This window comes from Amborella trichopoda, chromosome 4, assembly GCF_054954075.1.
Source record: "Amborella trichopoda isolate Santa Cruz 75 chromosome 4, AtrichopodaSantaCruz75HAP2 v2.0, whole genome shotgun sequence".
NCBI lineage: Eukaryota > Viridiplantae > Streptophyta > Magnoliopsida > Amborellales > Amborellaceae > Amborella > Amborella trichopoda.
The window spans coordinates 41,653,288-41,669,780 of NC_142339.1; the positions used below are offsets into that span (position 1 = coordinate 41,653,288).

Here is a 16,493-nt window from a genome sequence, read left to right on the forward strand (position 1 = left end):
AGATGCTTGGCATTAAAATATTTGAATTGTTAATAGGGCTGAAAAGCTTCAATTTATAGACATTGTCATTAATCTTCTTCAAAAGTTTGAACCATCCTACCATGATAATACTTGAGATCAAGGCGTAACATTTTACTGTATTCCCAATAAACATTAGATAAACTATTCCCAATAAACATTAAATCAACTATGTTTTGGATCCATTGGGAATTGCCATACTTGTAGTACATATGCACAACACACTTGGTCTTGAACATATCAGAAGATACTTTATCATGAATTTTGAATTGACTCAAGATTAATGATGCATTATACATGTGATTTCCTTTAATTCACACATGGTAATTAGATCTATTGAGGTTCTCCACTCAAAACAAAATAATGGTTGAATCTGAACTCTAACATTGGGAATCACATAAGAACCCATTTGATGGCTACCTTCTCTATCGAACTCACTAACAAAAAGTTCATAGGAAACTATCACCAAACCCTTGGAGCGCACATCACATGATACTCCATATTCAGGTAAACATCAAGTGAAACAACATCCTCATCTCCTTGATCCTCCTTTTCTTTGCCTTATTGTTCTTGATAGAGATTGTCACCTACCAAATCATCATCAAACATCAGAACCTCATCAAAGATGGGATCACTATTTAAGGCATGATCACTATCTCCATCAAAAGATTCCTTGCTAAAGATTGGATCACCACTAAATCTATGATTGCCTAATTCTTTCTCAACACCCAAATTTTCATCCAGATACATGTCAAAGACTGGTGGTGAGTCCAAGTCCATAAGATGTTGATCTTGAGAACCATTTGATGATAACAAAGTTTCTTCACGGCTTCCCCTGAATAGACTTCTACAAAAGTATGAGATCTTATCCTTAAGACGGGTTTCCCATCTTCTAGTATCCCTATCTATTCAACTACCTCTCTCCTTAGGGCTTGATCATGGAAGGGATTTACATATTCTTCATCTGCCTTGATCACATACGCCTATGACGGGGCTTCCATCTGCACTAAATGTAGAGCGAGGGTTTCGACGAATCTCCTCTGATTTGCAATCACTTCTTGCGAACTAGTATCAAACATTTCTATAGTTTTTTATTTTCCTTGTTTTCCTCTTCGTGGAGGTATGGTTGTTGATCTAGGGCACAAAAATTGCCACCACAGTACCATGCTATAATAACTTGCTACAATACCTTGTATAATGTTGTGCTACAATGGCTTGTACAATCATCGTGCTCTGGTACCAACCTAGCACTGACCTGGTACCAACCTAGCACTGACCTAGTAGCTTAAGCTAAGATTTTTGCAAAGAAGAAGACAGGGAAGTTTTAAAATTAGAGAAAGATGCAAAAAAACCAAATATAAAAGGAGTATTTGTTGATCTAGGGTGAGTAAACGTTGTCACATATTATGCTTGAGTATATCCCTTGTATAGAAAAATCCGAAAAAATACTTAATCCTAGCCATCCATCTAATCTAATCATAACTCTTTATTATAAAAGACTTTAAGCAAATAAAAATACATAAAAGACGTTAGAAATTACTACTTATACCCCTAAGTGAACAAAAAAGACTGAAGAAATAAATAAAAGACATAAGAAATGAGACTCAATGGTTAATTTTAACTTTGATAATTCCTCATGTAAATTTTAAGTTTATTTCTCTTGTCTAGATACACAAGAGCAGTATTCTGGGCTGCATCACTTGGGAGGTGTGTACCACCTCTCACAGAGAGATAGAGAGGAGAAGAGAGACTGAGAAAAAATATGGAGAGGGAGGGAGGTTTAAAACAAGTGGTTAGAATGAGGAACTTTACCTTCCTTTTGTGCTTTCAAGGGGTCTAAGTATGCCTATCTGAATTAGCTTTCCTCTTGGCCATAAGGATCCTAGGTAATTTTTAAGATGAGAAAGAAGCAAAATCTGAGTCATCCATCCCACAAATCAGCCATCATGATTTAAAGAGGAATAGATGAACTTTACCCCTGTATTTTTTACCCACATCCACTTCTAGTCAACCTATGATAAGACTACCAAATCTCATATTCAATCTTGACTAGAAAGTCCTTTTATCTTAGAAAAAAAATAATACACGAATTCAAAGTTAAATAGATTAGGTTAAAGTCATTTGAAAGAATATTTTCTAGACAAAATATTCCTACTCCCACAAAATGTGTTCACAAAATCTTTCCCATATATTTTCTCTAATAAACTATGTGTTTATTAAAAGATTAGTAAACATAATTTAATCCTCAACAATTAAAGAAAAGACATATGCTTCCTCTCTATGTTGGGATGTATAGCCACATGGACCCCACAATCCACACCCACGTGGCGCCTTCAACGTGTAAGGCCGGGCCCTTCCTTGACATGGGTCTCACAGTGGCCTTGAAATGCTGGCAACATTGCCATATTTAGGTTTTTAGTTGATAAAAATGATTTTAAATCTAAAAATCACAACAATATTTTTTAAGATGAAGAAAAATTTTAAGAAGCGGGTTGATCTTAATAGGTCAAGAAAAGTATTATCAGATTACGCCATTCGACCAAGTTACTAAGATCCTCAACTTCCTACTCAAACAACCCAATGAGATCCATGACCCACAGTCTCAAGCATAAGCTAAGAATGGCTGTTCAAAACTAGCTAATAAATAGTGAAACTATAGTTCCAGAATATGATAACAGGTTATCCTTCTTAATAGCAAGCCACATGCACATATCATTTATAGGTACACCGTTAGAAACTTTAGATATGAAGTCCTAAGGGCTATACTAACCCTAGTGGATCATAGTGAACCTAGACCCACTAGAATTGTACAAAAACCAGTTAAAACCTAGTCCAAGTCATAGTAAACTCCAAGAGCTTTCCAATGTCTAAAAATCATCAAAATCCGACACACCGTTGAGAAGTTAGGGCTTAGGGAAAATTGTTCAGCCAAAAATGACCAAACAATCCCCTAGGGGTGAGCCTCCACAGGTCGTGCCACCATGCCTTGCCCAACACATTGGCCCTTGAGGCAGCATCCTTCTTTTAGAAACCTTAGCACAAAGTTTATAAGTGGGTTATTGGAAAAGATGAGCCTAAAAATGAACAAAATACGCCTTTCCCAATTAGATTGGAAGCTTAAAGATTAGTCTTAAAAATATCCATCTTACCCCAAGGCCAAACCTATATAAGTCCCTCAAAAATCTCTATAAAATACCTGAAAAGTCTCTGAAAATCATTAGAAATCCAAAAAATTTAGAAAATAGCTAGAATTGCCTAGAAAATCATCGAAAATAGAAAATAGACTAAAAACTCCTAGAAAATTATAAAAATTCTAGAAAATTAGAAAAATCCCAAAAGAACCCAAAAAATTCTAAAATAATCATAGAAAAATCTAGGATGCCCCAAAAAACCTAAAAAACCTTGGGAACCATCTTCTTTTCATAGAAATCTTGAGGGAAACTATAGATCTAGGATCCCGAAAGCCTCTGAAAGCCTTAGAACCCAAAATGAAGGCATTCTAATCAAATTCCAGCGACAAAGAGTATTCAATAAAAGGAGATGGTGGCGAATAGTGGCCTAATCCAAGCTTGAAACTTTAAGTTTCAATTTTCCTGAGGTAAGTATTTTCTTCTTTGCTTATTTAATTAGTCATTTATTTGATTTTTGGTTTATTTTCATATTCTAGAAAATTTAATTAGAATTTTTAAGCTTCATAAGGTCTAGAAGGTGGAATCTATTGCTAGCACTGGCAGTAGATCTAGAAAAGGACTAGATATGCAAGAAATATTAGATCTATAAATTCAGCAACCCCCACGCCTCTAATGATCTGCAAACTTTAACTCATTTTGCATCAATTTGAATTGATCTCACTCAGAGATCGACATAGATTTGCGGATAAACATCACTATGGTGCAGGTGGGATTCGCTCTATGCACTTGTATATATATCCTTATGAAGGGTTGCTTCTTGAAATGCGGTCGTCATGTGTACATGTTGTCTGGTAGTTTGTTTGGATTATAATCCTTGTTCTCATAGGCTTACTACCACATACATGAGACCATGAAGCTCTCCTGGCCTACAAACCATTCTGCGCATCTCTCAGACCTTAACAAATGATGACCCCTTATAGAAACCCTCAGTAGTAATGCCATATACTCAGATATACAGATTTTGAACATAATCAAAGACATAAACCGCCTAACCCTAAGTTAGTCAGGCAACACTAAAAGAAATATTTTAGAAATGTACGAGACAACAAAAAGAGAGTTGTTGAAAGAGTTTAGAAACATAGAACAAACGGGAAGGGTGTGTCTTTGCTCCTTTCTCCTTCGAGATATGCAGAACGGGAAGTTCATGTTGAACTCGAGGGAGAGAGTTTGCTTGAAAATGTTCATCCAAGTCTTTATGGTTTAGAAGAGATGTTCATTGCAGAGTTTGGCTATTCTAATTTTGAGTTACATATGGTTTTGGGTTTGGTTTGACCTAGTTTTTGCTGGAGTTTTCTTGGGGTTTACTGGATTGAAGATTGCGAGGGTAGGGTTTTGGTTTCGTCTCCCAAACTCGGAAGAGTTTCCGTAAAACATCACTGGAAGAGGCCCATAAATAGGTGAAGGGCCCCACAGATGCATGACCAGATGTCCAACTTAATCTGAGCCGTACATCTAGATGTGACACGTGTGCTGAGCCCAATAGACCTAGTGATGCATACTGCATTGCTAACAAAGTTCTATCTCTAGTCTAGGAGGTTTGTTCCAAGATTCCTATTTGTTGAGATTTTAGCCCGATTTGTCCCCAGTATATTCCGATTCAACGAATTTTGAATAGTTTCTTAATAAAAATGGGTTTCATGGAATATTGGGGGAGTATGAGGATATTCTAAGTCTGGATTGCGGTTTAGGTTGTGGACTAATGTCTCATGTGATCAGTGGTTCACTGTACTAGTATGGTCCCTAGGCTTCGGGGTTACAAGTTTTTGAGAATTCCCCAAGCCAAACTTCAAAGGCGGGTGTCTACAAAAGTAAAACTCAAAAGGCCTCATCATCAGTTATAAGATGCATTTCACTCGAGTTATAAAAAATTTCTAAAATTTGAGATTTAGGATAATGCTTAGCACTGATTATCAGAGGACTTAATACATTTTTGGGTAGTTGAGAGGTAGGATTTGAGCTTGGGACATTGCATTGCTCTAATATTTAGGGAAAAGTTTATATAGAGCCGAGGTTCTAAACAATCAAATTTAAGCCTACATCAAAAATTTCATTAGAAGAAGTTGTTTTGATGCCCAAATATCCTCAAATTGATCATCTCGATATCAAGATGCATGAACATGAGAAAAAAATGAATTTCAAGTTCTGAAAATAGTATATTTTGTAACGCATTTTTGGACCGTCGATTTTCAAGTTTTCATAGATATGTTGATCTACACTATTTTTGAAGCTTTGAACTTGATAAATAAAGATGAAAATATATCTTAAGGCTATCACTAAGATTTTCAACATTGAAGCCACATTTCTCGATATTCTATGAAGGTAGGCTCTAATTTGGCTGTTTAGAGCCTAGTTTTTATACAAACCGCACCCAAATAATAAAGCCCCACCTGATTTTTAAAGGAGTTAATATTATTTTCTTCAATTTGACTCAAAGCTAGACGTGGACGTTGGATCTGCTAACTAGTTGAAGAAAGGGCGAACATGTTATCCATCAATAGAATCGCATTGTATAAGCAACAAAGTGCTAAATTTGATGTAATTATAATATACTATGAAAATGAAAGGGAGATGGATGGGGGAGAGAGATAATATTAATAATTTATGATCTAAACCATTCATTTTGTAAGTAATTATATGAATTGATTAAAATTAAAAAAATTCAATCAAATGATAAATTTTAATCTCTAAACAACGAGTTTCATAATTGCCAGTTAAATTAACAACTTAAGAGTTTTAGGTTAGGAAACAAATGAAATTGTTGTCAACAGATTTCCCCTGTTTTCACAAGGAGTTATCACATTAGGATTCCAAACATCCTAGTCGTTGGTTTTCTACCTTGACCTTTTCTTGCATTCCCAAATGTTTTATGGTCTAAAGAAAAACAACTTTCTCAATTACTAAGGGCATGCTTAATATCTGTGAAATTTTTTTCATGAAAGTATTTTGACACAAAAGAACACCCCAGGTAATTAGGTGCCCGAGTTTTTTTCACATCAATTAGATGTCAATATGTGTGAAAAGAGAGCTGCGACCAATTGACGTTAAAAAACTCATACACCTAATCATACAGGATAATTCCCCCCAAATGAAAATACTTTCACGAAATCCCTAAATTACCAGCCATATTCTATGGAAAAATAACGTACCCGCGTTCATTGAGAGAATTTACGCTTATTCCCATTTTCGTGATTTCCGTAAAACAAACGATCGCGCAAACCCCGGCCGGTTATGTCCCAATCGTCGTAAAAATGCACGACGAATTCCTTTCCTCGTTTCTAGAGAGAGATAAGTGTGGGATGCGCAAGTAACTTACTCGGATTCTGTAGAGAGAGAGAGAGAGAGAGAGAGGGAGATTAGACACTTGCAGATGGAGTCGATGCCTGTGAATTGGGACGCCCTGGATTCTATCGTTCTTGATTACGCCATCGCTGATAATCTCCTCCACCCCTCCTCGCCCTCTTCTTCGCCTTCTCTCTCTCCTACTCTTTCTCTTTCTTCCTCCTCCTACCATTCCCGCTTGCTTATCCAGCAGATCCGCCAGTCTCTGGGGTCTGGCGATGTCGACTCCGCGCTCCATCTCCTCCAACGCCATGCTCCCTCTGTTCTCGATGATCACCGCCTCCTCTTCCGGTTGCATAAACAAGTATCTCTCTTGCTCACTCTTCCTTTGTGTTTCATTGTGGGGTCTTTGGACATCTAGGAATTTTAAATGTGTTGAATTTCGTTGTAATCTCTCTCTCTCTCTGCACCCATCTGGAGTCTTGATCATCTGTGGATTTTAAATGTGTCAAGTTTCATAGTACTCTCCCTCCCTCTCTCTCTCTCTCTCGCTTGAGCTTTTGATTGTCTGATCTGAGGTCTTTGCATCTGTAGAAATTCATTGAGCTTTTGAGGAAAGGGACTGATGCAGATCGCGATTCGGCCATCAGATGCCTGCGCATGGCTCTTGCTCCCTTCGCACTGGATGCGTACCCGGTATTTATTTCCTTCTCTTCTCTTTGGTACCATGGTTGACACCTGAATCTTTCCTAACTGAAGATTGTTAAATTCTTTACCTTGCTCATGATGTAAGGAAATTGGAGCTATTAGAATCATGTATAGGATTGTCATTCAAATCATGTGAAACATAATAATGCTTTTGAAGTTTGGTCCAATTTTGGGGACATAGCTTTGGGAATTATGGTTTCCTTGTGGGTCTGTTAGGAGTTAATGAGGTGGGAAGACAATGTTTAGTATTCTTATGTAAACAGTAGAATAATTTCAAGTGCTGTTGTTCTATTGACGAAGTTTTATCCTATGGCAACACAATGCTTTATGTTGTCGAAATAGTAGAGTAATTGATCGTTTGGAGATCTTGTAACATAAAATGCAGCATGCACGAAGACTTTGCATACAAGATTGTGAGGAATGATTTTGCTGTTTGGATAGTTTTTCATGTTTGGTAGAGATGTGAATTTGAATATTTAAATTTTTTCTCCCGAACTGAAGTACATGGTTTATGAATAATGACATGTTAGAGTTTATGTGTTTCACGAATTTATTATTTGATGAATACTTTACCTTTGTCGTGGTCACACTATAGAGTGCTTCTCATCAATTCTAGGGTTCATTCTCATCGACAATCAGATTAATATGTCCTGAGCATCACGATGTCAGTGACAAAGGTGTGTTTTGGCAGTGGGTGGAAGGTTCCATTGCTGAGCTGTCTGGAATTTTTGAGGAAAAAAACCTCAGCATTTTGATGGATGTTAGCATCCATTTGCAATCCTAGCTTCTTGATTATGCTCAATGGATCCCCAAAAGCATTTCTCAAAGTTTGAGATGGTGGGGGCGACACTCCTTGTTGGCTTTTGCATTTACCATTATAATCGAATGACGTGTGATTCCTTACAAAAGGATTTGCTTTTGTGTTGATTGAGGTCTTGTCTCTAGTATGCCAATACAACACTTTGTTGGGGCGTCTTCCCATATAAAGCGCTTTGCGTTTTTGAAAGGGAAAATGGCATGCTCCTTCTCCGTAGAAAAATAAACTATTAAAAAAAAAAAAGTATTCATGGCCCAAAACACTATCCAATCTTTGTCAAAATGATAGAAAGCATAATAATATATATATATATATATATATATATATATATATATATAATTCTTATTTTTTAAATTTTGTTACAATTTTTTTAAGATCCCCTAGGTGGACACCCAATTCGAGGATACTCGGGCTCAAACAGGGGTGGCAAATCTGAGCTGGCTAGCCGGAGTGATCAAACATTGAACTAAATTGAAGAAGCTTATGGTAAAGTCTAGATTAGACACAAGAAGTTCAAACATTCGAAACTCCATAAAGTTCCAAAAGGGATGAAAAGTAGACTTTAAAACGAAATCAACTATTTGCTTTAACAAGGGATTATGTTCTTGCTATTTTCATGATATTAAACTCCCATAACATGAAAAATGCATGATATAACTAAGCCCAACGAAACATTGTTAAACCTTCTCTTAAATGTATGCCCAACAAAAGTACTCCACACAAAGTCCCCATAGAAATTTGCCTTCGCCAACGACTTGGCTAGGGTTTGGTTTCAATTCCGAACAAGGGGAAAAATTTGATGGAAAACCTTTTTTTTTTTATTTCTATCAATAAAACACTGATAGAAAACCTTCGAAAAAAATATGTTCCGAATGTTGGGAGAGTCCCATCCTATATGATGGGGCTTCCTTGGTATTACCCCATTTGAGGGAGGCTTAGAAAGGTGGGGCTTCCTTAGTATTACCCCGGTCAGTTTGGAGCCAAAAATATTTAGGGCCTAGGTAACAAAATGTAGCCTGAGGGCCAGGCCAGTGCCATGCAACTATAGCTTGAGGGTAAAGCTGGGCTGGGCTTGGGCTATGACCAACTGGTTTGCCCTGGCCCGATTCCCTTTTTCGTTATTATTTTTCTTGCTTTTTATTTTTATTTTTTGGCTTGGCCTTGTCCAGCTTGGACCGGCCCTGATAGGGCTAGGAACGGGCTTGGGCCAAGGCCGTTTTGGCTCAGTTAAATCCAAGCTGACCCTATAGGAACTATGGTTCGGCTAGGGCTGGTGTAGGCCCAACCTAAGCATGGCTTGTTGCCAGCCCTATTATTGGTATCCTTTTCTAGAGAAAGAGAGAAGAGAGAAGCCTCTTAGGTGAGAACCAAAAAGAGCTTGGTATGGTTTTCTAGAGAAAGAGAGAAGAGAGGAGAAAAGCCTCTTAGGTGAGAACCAAAAAGAAAGAAAGTCAGAGAGAAGAGGAGATCCTCTTAGAGAGAGAAAGAAAGTTCCTTTGAGGTAGACTGGAGCCTAATATAGAGAGAATCCACATTAGGGAAGTAGCCTCTTGGAGAGAAGAGCACGAGGGAAGGAAAACCTGGAGAAAGAATGCATTTAGAAGAAGAATAGAAGACCTTGCATCTTGGAAAAAAGTTGTATTCCAATATTTTTAGTGGATTGATTATCTCTTTCTCTCATGAATGTAGTAAACCAAATCGATCTTATGTTTCCTGCTATATTTATTTATTTACTTGATTGCATGTTTTTCCGTTCATACATATAAACGCAAAGCTCTATAGGTTATGTTGTGCACGTCCATATCTTTGCGGGCTTGAATGGGTGACGCAACAAAAACAATGTAGGAGGGATTAACAAATTTTTAGTCTCAAATGGATAATTACAGAGAGCTGCAACCCTATTGGTTGTTGAAACAGTGGAGTATAGGCTGTAACTCGTGGTAAACACCGTGAGATATGGCAAAGTATAGGGCGGTTAGAAATATACTTGATCCTCATCAAATGTATTAACCTCGGTCAAAAGTCAGGTCCCCATACACCAGGAAAGGGCCTAATCATGTGTATGATGTGCGACAAGAAAAAAAAAGAAAGACTTTGGCCCTAACCCTTGCGTCAGCTCGGCTCACTGCTGGTGTCTCAGGAATTTCGCCTTAAAAATTACCAAAACGATATGAAAAGGAAAGGTTTATATAAGGTGTCAATTTTATATTATAGAAGTAAAGTTTACCTCAAAAATCCACCAAAAAATGCTGTTTTAACTTTGGAAAAGCCTCTTGGTGATCATCTCAAGCTCATTTATTCATACGAAAAGAAAAAGATTTCAAGACCTAAAAGTAAAGTGTCTTTAAACACATTATTTAGACCTAAAACTAGTTATGCGTTTATAAATCTTTTCTATCTACATATTTTTTAGAGCTTTAACTTTCATAATTGTTGGTAACCAGAGTGATGTTGGCATAGGGGGAGTTATTAGGGATTGGAATGGCGCAGTGGTTTTCTTGTATGTTGACCTGTTGGGTTTGGCAACTGCCAATTATGCTGAATTTGCAGTGCGTTTTCAAGGTCAAAAGATTTTCAAAGACAAAGATTTGAGGGTATATTGTGCAATAGAAGGAGACTCCATGAATGTGATTAAATGGTGTAAAAAGGATCAAAGAGTACCTTAGGAACATAGATCTATTTGGTATCAAACTCTAGATTTGGCAGATTCTTTAAGGATTTCGTTCAACCAAGTTTATAAAGAGGTAAATTCTTTGGCTGATTCTCTTCCTAAAAGGGGCGTTACTTACCTTTGCTTTTGTTGTCCAATGATGCAAGCATTTGGTAATCTCTTCTCCATCAATAAAGTTTTTAACATTTTTTTTTTAAAAAAACTTTTATACTTAAAAGTAAAAATAGATTTTTAGGTTATTGCAAGGGTTTTTGGTACCAAGCACTGCATCTTTTAGCAACTTATCTTGATTGTTTAAGATACTATTTTGTATAAACTGCACACTATACAAAGCACCCTAGTTGTTTTATAACATACATAAAAATACTAACATATGTTAAATTTGAAAGCCAGAGTCTTTTTTTTTTTTTTGGGGGTTGTCATAATGAACACTCACTAAAATAAAGAAAAGTATATAATGAGACCATTTATCTTCTGTGCAAGGTGGACACAATTAATCTTGACCATTGGATGTGAAATTGGGTGGTTGTATTAGTTGCCCTAGACAACCTCAAAGTTCAACCTTTTTTTTTTTTTTGAACTTTGTGACACATCCAAGCTATCTGATTTCACATCGAATGTTTATAAGTAATTGTGACCTCCTTATACTCATAGTAAATAGTCTCATTATATATAAGCCCTTAAAATATTAGTATTTCTACTAACATGTTTCATTTCTTGCTTTAAATTTGAAAGATAGAGTTTTTTTGGGTGCTATAGTCAAGATGAGGTTTACTTGATTTATAAGCGAGGCCTTTGGTCATTTTTCATTTTTCATTTTTCCATGGACCTTTCATAGGAGGCAATTACATGAATTTTAACAAATGGTATATTTATGACATTCACTCTATACCAATTTGCCGTCTCTTTCTATCATGGTTGTTGGAGATAGGGACGGCAGTGTTTTCTTTATTGTTTTTCTGGGGGGGTAGGTCGGCAATGGATTTGAAGTTGGGAGAAGGTGTTGCAATCAGTGAATGTCTTGGTGGCCTATGTATGAATGTCTTGACGTTTTGCCATTTTGCTCTTTATGACTCATGTAATGATTTTCATTTTCTCAATGAAAAATTTAATTAACTATAAAGAAAATTATACGACTATTTGGGATGATAGTCTGGTTAAGTGGCAACCAAGGCATAAGTTTGCCTTTTTTTTCTTTGGTTCTTTAAATGGAAGTTCAGTTTCTCCTCCTATTTGTTGTACAGCAACAACTCCGTATTCGATTTGTTAACTAATTTTGAAGAGAGAGTAAGAAAAATCAAGTGCAAATTTTAATTGTTTTGGAGGACAATGTTACTCAAAATTTTCTAGTGCAAACTTCAAAACCAATTGCTTCTGGGGAAGTTTACAACCGTAAATTCAAACCTCCAAAACAAAGTTCCAAAATAAAAGAAGACTTACTATGATCTTCAATCCTGCCCTACTCTAAAAAAAGTAGGGCTTATGCCACAAATTGTGGCTCGAGGACAGGGCTAGGGCAAGGGCTAGTACCAGACTGGTACGTCCCTTTTTTAGTTTTGATTGATTAAACTATAGGCAACGTCTACACAAAGTTAGAACGTTAGAGGTATGCACTAGAATCTAAGGGTTTTTAAAATTAGCCCAGCCAAGACAAAATATATAGAAGGTAAGTTTAGTCATAATAGGAGTAGAAAAGAGGAAATAATTAAGATTGATGGTTAATAAATACCTAAAAGAGATTGTTTTCAACATTTAGGGTTGATAATCTAGGAGAATGGAGAGATTGAGGAAGATATTGCACATGGAATTAGAGCTGAGTGGACAAATTTGAGATGTACGTCAAGAAATTTATGTGATCGCCGTATATGAGTGAGATTGAAGGTGGAGTTCTCTAAGGCCTTTAAGACCAACCATGCTTTTATGGAACATAATGTTGGGCGGTCAAGGAACAACATATCCTTAGGTTGAGTGTAGTTGAGATGAAGATATCGAAATGGTTGTGGCTAGACAAGGAATGATAAAATTCAGAATAAATATGTACAAGATATCTTAGGTAGGACTTCAATAAGAGATAAGATGAGGAAAAGTATGTTAGGAATGGGTGGGTGAAAATTGGGCAAAAAGATAGTACAAATTCTGAAAATTGAAGCTTCAAACCTTCTTATTTTCGAGCACACAAGAGCGCTATCTTAAGACAATATTTGCCCCCAACCCCCGCTTTCGGTACTCTTTTTGATGTACATAAGAAGGGCAATCCATCCTCGAGATATAGAAAGCTGAGACGTCTCTTTTGGGGTTTCGAAGCTCTGTGCACCCGAGTTTGAAACATACACACTAGACATCAGAGTCTTATGAAGTCTTAGCCAGAGAAAGAGGAAAAACAAGTAGAGAGCGAGATGAATCCACTTTTATCTCCCAGGTTTTTCAGGGAAATATGTTAGTCCCAATAAATGAAAATCAATACATAAATAAATAAACTCGATAAACAACTTACACGGATATGTCCTTAAATCACACGAGGGACTTAAAGTTCCGTACCAAATCCTATAGACCAAGCCATCAGGTGACAGGCTACCTTGAAAGTTCTTTTGGTGAATCTCCTTCACCTTCCATCTTTATTTTTCTATTAGCTTTTTCTTTTTTCTTTAGAGGGGTTAACATCATTTTATAAAGAACACATTAGTTTGTAACTCTCATATTCATGGTCTATAGGAGTTGAGATCCAAATGTAACTCCTGCCTTAATTCCCTCAAGTTTAGCTAATTAGGATTAACAAATTGTCCCCAAATTGTTAATCATATGTAATGAGCTAAACATGTCATTAGTCCACTAATGACTCATGTAATAGGATGTCATCTAAGCATTCCCACAATTTACAAGGAAACCAAATACACTACTGGGTTTTTCCTCCAGTGGTACTGAGTTTTTTCCTCCAGAGATACATCCTCTTAAAGCTAAAAAATGGATCTATGTATATGACAGTGCCTCATGTTAACCACATGTGATTTCACATATACTTCAATATGGCTTTTGTATCATTATTGGAAAAATGAGTTTCTGAAAGAAAAAGGTCCCGATAGGCTACATTTCCAACAAAATGTATGTTGAGAGCTCAAAAGTGTGTTGGAATTGATAGGCTCAAAAGTATGCTGGAATTCACTCTCTCGTATGGGAAAAGGACCCAATTATAGTGCAAAGTGTATCATTAAACGCCCTTGATGTGCACGTGCGCGTCACATGCGTCGCGTGCTCCACACATGTACCGTGTCTCTCACCTTTATATTAAGAGTATAAGATATGTGAATACCTACTCTTAAATACCACTTGATTAACACTCTCCTCTTTAATGTAGCAATCAAACCCACAACTTTCTCTCTTTATAAAAACATATTAGGAAAAGAACCATAAAATCATTACTATTTTGAAATACATACAAGTATATATAAAATAAAAAATACTAACAAAGTAGACTTAGGTGGGCTAGCTGAGTGTAGCGTAGAGCTATTACAACACCGGTTAGGAGGTTTGATTTGGTTCAAGTCAAAGGCTACCCAAAAAGACATGGTTGGAGATTTTGAAAAAAGATATTATGACTTTTGGTTTTACTGAAGGTATGACCTTGATAGAGAAGAATAACAGAACATAATTCATATGGCCGATCCTAAATACTTAGAATATGACTTGGACAAGGGCCCGCCCCATTTTAACCCTTAGTTGGAGGCAATATCAAGGGCATATAGATCATGTGAATAAAATGTCACAAATATGTGAGACCTTTTCTCGAAGTTATAAAGCTATACCGTAGTACGTCCCAGTTTGAGGGTTGGTAACAAGTCAGTCTTAACATGAACTGTTAACCGCCTCAAACAACGTTAGCTTTACCCCTAAGGGATGATCCCAACAACTTAGCTTTAAGATAAACAGTCATCTCTCTCTATCTCTTTCTCTCTCTACACTTATAATCTCTCTCTCTACAGTTATAAGTACAGGACAGCATTGAAGCATTGGTTCTTGCAGATTTAAAGATGAATTTTGGCATGTTGGAGGAGGCAAAGAGGCACCCAACCCCTTGTAAACTACTCCACTTTCGCTTGAAGCATGGTTTCACACATTGGCATTCTTTCCCCTCCGGAAAACGTTCCCCCCAAGATCTCAATGCTGAGGAAATGCTCCCTAGCGACATGGATGAGGAAGATGCAGAAACAAATGTCTCTAATCTCTAAAACTTCATCGCTCATCCTCTCTCTATGTGTCTTGCATATCACAACACGAAGTTATGCACAGGCAAAACCAATGTTCGACAAATCGGCCTATCCAACTCAGAACCGGCCATTAGCTGAGCGGCTTTTGGCCGGTATAATTGGTCTAGCCGGTTATACTAAAAAAGTTCAAAAAATTATATATAAAATCCTAAAAATTGAGGAATTTGTTTTTAATGTTTTTTATTTTTTTTATTTTTTTTAGTTTTTATTATCATTTTAGCAAAAATTGGAATGTATTTTGGCCATGTTTACATTTTTCCTTTTTTTTTTAGATTGTCTAAAATACCACACAAATTGATTTTTTAAAATTCATATTTTTCACTACTTTTCAAACTTCATTAGGATATGCTTTGTTTGATTATGTTTTAAATATTATTTTCATAATTTTTAGGATTTGTATTTTTTGTTAATTTTTTCTAACACTTTTTGACCTTCCTGGGACCTGCCTGGTTAGGCCCGTTTCTGGGTCTGGTTCGATTTGTCAAATACTTTGCGAAACATTCATATGATTCAAGAATCTAACATCTCTCTGGAATCCCAGCGTATTGTTTTTGCAGTTAGAAGACTCGCATTGGAAGCAAGGCACCGGCACAAAGATAGCTCTCTCTGTGAAGGCCTCAAATGGGTAATCTCGCCTGTCACCGGAGAGTTAACCATCGCTCCTGTGGAAGAAGAAGCGAAGCCTCTACTCGCCTATTTGCACAGCAAATTTGGGTTCAACATATCACTACAAGTCAAAGAAAATCAAGAGAGAGAAGGACATGAAGAAGAAGAAGAAGAGGAAGAAGAAGAAGAAGTGTGGTTCTCAGTGAGGAGTGATTTATCGTGTTGTTCGAGCCCGGTAGAGAGAAAAGAAATTTTTCTAGACTGTGCATGGAGGTCTCTGTTGGAGAAGTTGAGTTTCTGTGAGGGATGGCCTTTTGGTCTGTATCGTAGGAAGATGATGCTTCCTCCTTTGCCTAGATGCCCCTCAGAACCATGGATGTGGCGCAAGGCCACGTCTAATACTTGTTAGCCCTATGATGTCAATGTTCTTGCTCAATGTGTGTTGTATTGGCATTTATGCAGAAAGATATATAATAATAGATTAATAATAATAATTGTCTTTGTTGACGTGATTTAGAAATTTTACTTTACATTATTGTTTCCTTCTCTGTTCGGATCTTAGAAACCGTTTGTTGCATAATCTTATCAAATGGTTCTTCAATTTATAATTGCCCAAATGGTAATTTGGTGGATTGTTATTTGTTCCCTTTGGATGTTTTCTTGTGACAATTGGAGTTATAAATTATTATGATGGGGTGTGATGGTAATGGTTGTAGTGATAGTGTGATGGTGAAATATAGTGTGACAGTGGTGGCAATGCAATGGTAGTAGGAGTGTTGGTGGTGGTGGTGGTGGCCGCGATTGTTAGTCTTAATTAAAATAATAACAATCCTAATAAATAGATAATAGATAAATAACATTAATAAACAATTTACTCAGATCTATCCTTAAATCATAGAAGAACTTAAGGTTTCATATCAAACGTTATAGACCAAGCCATC

General features: G+C 36.7%; 1 protein-coding gene across 2 annotated transcripts; it reads left to right on the forward strand.

The window, feature by feature from the left end:
- The first annotated feature begins 6,292 nt into the window (after positions 1–6,292).
- On the forward strand, positions 6,293–16,072 carry LOC110007545 (uncharacterized). 2 transcript variants are annotated; one of them, XR_016053553.1, is made up of 4 exons: positions 6,395–6,852; positions 7,083–7,184; positions 14,702–14,892; positions 15,488–16,072. XR_016053553.1 is itself a non-coding variant. In XM_088864033.1 (3 exons), the coding sequence occupies exons 1-3, from the start codon at positions 6,577–6,579 to the stop codon at positions 15,959–15,961; spliced, it is 852 nt and encodes a 283-aa protein (XP_088720159.1). In that variant the 5' UTR covers positions 6,293–6,576; the 3' UTR covers positions 15,962–16,072. The 2 variants fall into 2 exon arrangements, 1 of the variants encoding a protein (XP_088720159.1); XM_088864033.1 differs by lacking the exon at positions 14,702–14,892 and having other exon boundaries at positions 6,293–6,852.
- The last annotated feature ends 421 nt before the right edge of the window (positions 16,073–16,493 follow it).